The 6,163-nt window shown below is 47.7% G+C and overlaps 1 protein-coding gene across 1 annotated transcript; it reads left to right on the forward strand.

Moving 5' to 3' along the window:
• The first annotated feature begins 1,895 nt into the window (after positions 1–1,895).
• On the forward strand, positions 1,896–4,252 carry LDOC1 (LDOC1 regulator of NFKB signaling). Its single transcript, XM_008701564.2, has one exon. The coding sequence runs from the start codon at positions 2,024–2,026 to the stop codon at positions 2,462–2,464; it is 441 nt and encodes a 146-aa protein (XP_008699786.2). The 5' UTR covers positions 1,896–2,023; the 3' UTR covers positions 2,465–4,252.
• Positions 4,253–6,163: the final 1,911 nt, after the last annotated feature.

Below are 6,163 nucleotides of genomic sequence, written 5' to 3' on the forward strand. Positions count from 1 at the left end.
ACAATATGATGGCTGCTAGTATGATAAATGCTATGTAGAGAAATGAAGCGGGGTAAGGGGTTAGAGATTACTGATAGACAGTGGGGCGCTCTGATAGATGAGGTGATCAGGAAGGTCTTCTCTGAAAACGTGGGAGAAGGAGTTGGGCAGCTAACTGGGGAGAGAGCCTCGTAAGGCAGAAAAGATAGAAAATGCAAAGATCCTGAGGCCAGATGTGTGGTGAGAATAAGCAAGAAGGATAATATGATCATGGGAATAGGCACAGGAGATGAGGCAGGGAGGCCACGACCAAGACTTTGCTTTTTATTTCAAGTGAGAGGGAAAAACTGTTGGGAGGATTTTGAGTAGGGGAGTAAAAAGTTCTCACTTTTGTTCTAAAGGATTCCTGTGCCTACTCTGGGAAGAAGTTCTTTGCCTTTATCTGTGGGCACAGAGAAATACGAGCCACTCCCCTGAGACACTACCCACCCCTTCCCTGGCCATATCCACAGGGGACCCATTCTAAGATCCCCAGTAGATGAATGAAACTGAGGATAGTATTGAGTTCTATATAGACTATGTTTTTTCCTATACATACATACCTATGATAAAGTTTCAATAAATTAGGCATAGTCAGACATTAACAACTAATATAATAAAATAGAATGTTTATAACACTTTACTACAAGTTTCAAAATATCTCTTAAAATATCTTATTGTACTGTACTCACCCTTCTTGTGATGATCTGAGGTGATAAAATGCCTAGTGGTGAGATGCAGTGAGGTGTATGACATAGGCATTGTGACGCAGCATCAGGCCACCGTTGACTTTCTGAAGGTAGGTCAGAAGGAGGGTCAACTGATTCGAGACCAAACCACCATTGGCACAGGTAACTGAAACCACCAGAAAGCAAAACTCCTGTGCATACTGTAGGAAGAGAAGAGTGAAAGCTAACCGTTGCAGCAGTCTGGGTGAGAAAGGAAGGCTGGGTCAGGGTGTTAGTGGTAGAAGTTACAAGAAGTAATTAAACTGGGGATATATTTTAAAAGCAGAGCCAATATAATGTCAGCTCTAAGGTCCTGGGCCCAACTTAGCTGTCAGCAACTATTTGAATAATCATGTTCAAAGTAAAACACCAAAACCATTTAAAAACACAAGTCTTCATTGTTAAGCAACGAATAATGTCTGAATGATGGCCAAGGGACACTGATATTAGCTCATGAACTACAGGGCCAAAGATAGGCAAGAGCCTGCAAATGGTTCTCCAATTTTGATTTTGCAAAACTTTTTATATTTCACTGTTTAGAAAAATAATTTTTTAAAAGGAGGTAACTACACAATATTATTTCCCAACCAAAGAAAAATCCCCCTTTTAAATATTGTTTTGTTTTGAAAGAGGAGCCCTAAGCGTCTTTCAAAACTCTGAAAGAGTGTGTGACTCCCGCGGTGCAGCCAGCAGTGCTAACAGTTCTCTGGGTGAGTGAAAGTTAAATAAGCAAGGAAATGTGTTAACAAAACACTCAAGTGGAATCGAGTAGCCACAGACCCACCAAGAAATACTGAATTGTGCGAGTCGGCTGAGTTGAAGGGCGATGAAGCCTTTAAACTTGAGCAGGTTGACCCTCTCTGAGAGATGGGTTTTAGCACTCACTCGTTCCTGGCTAAAGCCGGGCCCACATCCGGGGCTCCACCGGGGTCCCCTGCCTTTACACGCGTCGGCCTGGAGAGCTACCCGCCCGCCACCCGGAGACCCTGCCCGCCCCTTCCCCCGACCATGTCTCGGCGCCCCGGCCCCCCCCGGCCACGCCCCCACGCGGTGCCGGTAGCCTCCCTGACCACGCCCCCCGACCCGGGCCGCGCCGGCGCGCCGGCCGCCCAAGTGGCTGTGCGGGCGGAGCTTGCGCAGCCGCCGGACCCCTGCGCGCACCGCCCTCCGCCCCTGGCCACCGTGAGCCTCCGCGGACACGCACTTCCTGCGAGGCCTCCGTGCGCACCTTAGCCGAACCGAGCCGAACCCAGCTCTGCACTTCCAAGTCGTTCGCTATGGTGGACGAACTGGTGCTACTGCTGCACGCGCTCCTGATGCGGCACCGCGCCCTGAGCATCGAGAACAGCCAGCTCATGGAACAGCTACGGCTGCTGGTGTGCGAGAGGGCCACCCTGCTGCGCCAGGTACGTCCGCCGAGCTGCCCGGTGCCCTTTCCCGAAACGTTTAGCGGCGAGAGCTCCCGGCTCCCCGAGTTTATCGTGCAGACGGCGTCTTACATGCTCGTCAACGAGAACCGATTCTGCAACGACGCCATGAAGGTGGCATTCCTAATCAGCCTGCTCACCGGGGAAGCCGAGGAGTGGGTGGTGCCCTACATTGAGATGGATAGCCCCATCCTAGGTGATTACCGGGCCTTCCTCGATGAGATGAAACAGTGTTTTGGCTGGGATGACGACGAAGAAGACGACGACGACGAAGAAGAAGATGATTACTAGGCCGGGAGACCCCCCCGGCCCAGGGGGGAGGGCCCTGCACGCCGCTCTCCTCTCCCCCCTCCCCGGCCCGGCCCGGAGCCGCCAAGCTCCCTTTCGCCCTCCGATCCCTGTCCCTACCCTCCGGTTCTCTCCCTCATCCCCCCCGTAGTGCTTGCCTTTGTTCCAGGAACAGTGCTCCAGTTACCTGCTGCTGGGGCCTCGCTCTGAAGCGGGCCGCCACCCACTCTGGCCAGCCCCAGGACCCTCCCTTGCTAATTTGGACTCTGTCCTGAGCACCAACTATAGGGCAGGCCCCTGTTACAAACTGGTCAGACTACGCACAGCTCTGCCCTGCTGACTGCAAGGCCTCCATCTGCCCAGAGACCTACGCTGCCACTTCACCACCATCCACCACATTCCAGCGACAGACCACGGCCTTTGAAAATAAGGACCAACCTAGAAGATGCCTGAGTTGGCTGTATCTCCTCCTCGGACATTAATTTGGACAGCTCACCAACCCCTGAAGGGGTCAGTCTTTCAGCCTGGTTAGTTCCCTACCTACCCCCAGAGTCCTCCCCCTTCCCCACCAGATTGGTGCAGGGGCCTAGTGTGCCTGGCAGCCAAATTGTTGACATTTCTTTTCTCCTATGCACCAGTTTTGCACAGCTGTCCTTTTTCTTTCAAAACTGCAGCAGTCCCAACAGATGTGTGCATTTGGACAAAAATACTAAAAACAAAACAAACAAACAAAAACAGGCACTCAGCCCAGCTCCTCAGTACCACCTGGAAAAAGCATTTACGTTCTTTTCAATAAATATCAAGCACTACAAAAAAAAAAAAAGAAGAAGAAGAAGAAAGGAGTGTCTTTTAATGGTTAAGTGCTATCACTGGCCTCTACCAGTATCACTCTGACTCCCATTCTTTCCCCAGAGATCACGGAACGTAATTCAATCCCAGTATTCACCACTGTCATCTCTAGGCTACAGAGGACAGCTACCACAGGGTTTTATAGGGATTCTGGTACTCTCCTCACCAAGGCATTTCCTAAAGCACTGGCAAGAGGAGTGTGTCCTCTGGGGCCTCCAGGGTGGCATGGGTAAGGGTGGTTGAGCAGGTGGCATACCATCCCAAACTGGGACATTAGAGAGTGAAGGGGACACTACTAATAATTAGACTGGGACAACGGGTGTAAATCTGGACACATACACTATTACTACCTTCCTGAGCCTTTGGGTTCCTTCCTCAACACTGCCGGAGAATCTGTCCTTTAATTCTTATTGCCTGTGGGGTGCTACTGAGTTCAGACTTCAATTAACGATGTAGCATATTGTTTTAATGCCCCTTTCAGGTGCTTGAGCTAACATGAAATCCTGGGTCCTGGGTGAGTGTACCCATAGTAAATAGTGATCTTAACATTTCATCACCCTGGGGGAACACTCTTAGAATCCCCACTCCTACATATGTCCCAGATTCCTGCCTGTGGAAATTGGCAAGATGCCTGGCTATCTCCTCACCTAGACCTTGTCCTGCTATCTGGGCTATGCTGAGACCTCTTCGTGGGCCTGAAGGGCTCAGAGGCATTGAGGGAGTGGGGTGGGTGCTGAGAAGAACTCTTTGAAATGTTAAATCAGAGAAGTTTGGTTGTGGGGTTTGTGGGAGCTACCTCTGCCAACCAGGAACATTTAGGAGGATTTGAGGGGTTCAGAGATCTCATCTATATCTGCCCAAATGCACTCGTTGTACCATAACTGGAGTCAGCCCTACCTTAAGATCTCTAATTTAGGTAATAAACTTCCCTATTACATAAGACATTTTAAGGCTGGTTATTCTTTTATTTTTACTGGTAAACCTCACAGTGTGGATTAAATGAGATGCTGGTCATCATACTGGTTACCTCACAGGCATGGATTTGTTGAGATCACACCCATGAGGTATTTACAGTTGTCCCTACTACATGGTGAGCATTCAGTAAACATGGGCTGTTACTCCCAGACCTGGGATTAAAAGTCTAGCTTGTGAAGCAGGTGTCTTGCTGTGAGTTTGGCTTTAGTAGGAAAATGTCAGGGGTGAACAGAAACGGGACAGGCTCAGGGAGAGCGGAAATGAGCATGGTGAGACATCATTTACTCATTGGGATCTGACATAAAGTCAGAAAGTTTACTTGGTCAACAGGAGAAAGTTTAGGGCAGGAGCGATTTATCTGGTCTAGGAAAGTTGTTTCTGGAGGGTAAGGATGGGTGGATATGGTTTAGCAAAGGAGGTTGAGGTCCGAACGGGGTATAGATGGGGGAAGTGGTAGGCAAGAGCTGAAAGCTGGGTAAAGGACCCAGGAAGACCAAAAATCAGTCATTCAGAATTCTCAGTGGTCCAGGTATACCGAGAGGAGTTAGAGTGGTGAATGAAAGGTGGTTGCCTTCACAGTGATTTCAGGTTGTTGCTTTTATGGTGCCTCGAGCCAGAACTGGGATGGTATCTAGCTACAGGTAAAGGTCCAGAAAGAGAATCTGGACTGTGATTAGATCTGGGAGTGAACTTTCTGGAGGTGGGGGGAAGTCGAAGATGAGTGGATGAGGTTTATTCCCTGCCACCAAATCAAGTGAGCACATACTCTGTGGGGAAGGAAGGGATTTCTGCACAGTGAGGCTGCCATGCCAAGGCAACGTCTGAGTAGCAGCCACAAAAGCTAGGCCAAGGAGTTTCTGAGATATGAAATGCACAAACCCTGGGCACACGCGTGCATGCATGCATGTGTGTGCGCGTGCATGAGCTTGCTCTGAGTGTGTGGATGTGTGTGGTGGGGCGGAGGTGATGTCCTTCCTATACCATGGAAGAGCACGCTATGCTGTGAGCTGTAGAGAACAGTGTAAGAATCTGGCTACTTTGGGGACAGATTCTGCAAAAAAGCACGGTTTTTGGCAAGCACTCTACCACTCAGGATGAAATTCACGGCAGTGGCATAAGGCAGAGCAAAAGAGAATGAAGAAGTAAATAAGCGTGTCTAAAGATAAAAACACCACTTGGAGGCAAACTTAAATGTAGGTAGAAACGCTGAAATAGCAAATATGAACTTCAGACTCCGGAATTCTCATATTGGTCATACTGGCCTTGAAATGGTCACAGACATTATCCATCAAGGAAATGAAATTAATCATATTAAAGGTTATAATCCTAGTAAATCTACCAATGTATTTTAGAGTTCTTTAATCATTTGAATAGGTAGACGCTTCCATCCCTTCTGTGTTGCTGTGTTTTGCAGGATGGTATATGAATTAGAGGTACATTATGTACATTGTATTTGATTATTTTCTGCTATTACAACATAGTAAAAACCTCAGTAATTTGGAAGTAGGCAGAATAGAGGGAGATGTCTTGTTGAAATTAGTGGAACATTTGCTTTTTAACGAATGAATTCTAAGAAAATTTCTAGGTTCTTAAAGCAATTAAAGCTAATAAAGAGGCATCAATTCAAGGTCCTGAGAAGGTCATTAGGGTGAGATAATTGTATGGAGCATATTTATTATTTGCTTTGAAATATGAATTTTGTTCAAGTTGTGTTTAAAGTATCTGGTAGTTTGCATTACTGAGTAAAGTGTATTTCTTATAGTCTTAATGACTACTTAGGTCTAAAGGTAGATACAGTGAACTGGTTGGTGTCCTTTGACAGTGCTGGTAACCACCTACTTCCCTTAATGAAAACCTGATCATGGCCCTTGCATTTTT

Source organism: Ursus maritimus (genome assembly GCF_017311325.1).
Source record: "Ursus maritimus isolate PB19 chromosome X unlocalized genomic scaffold, ASM1731132v1 scaffold_X1, whole genome shotgun sequence".
NCBI lineage: Eukaryota > Metazoa > Chordata > Mammalia > Carnivora > Ursidae > Ursus > Ursus maritimus.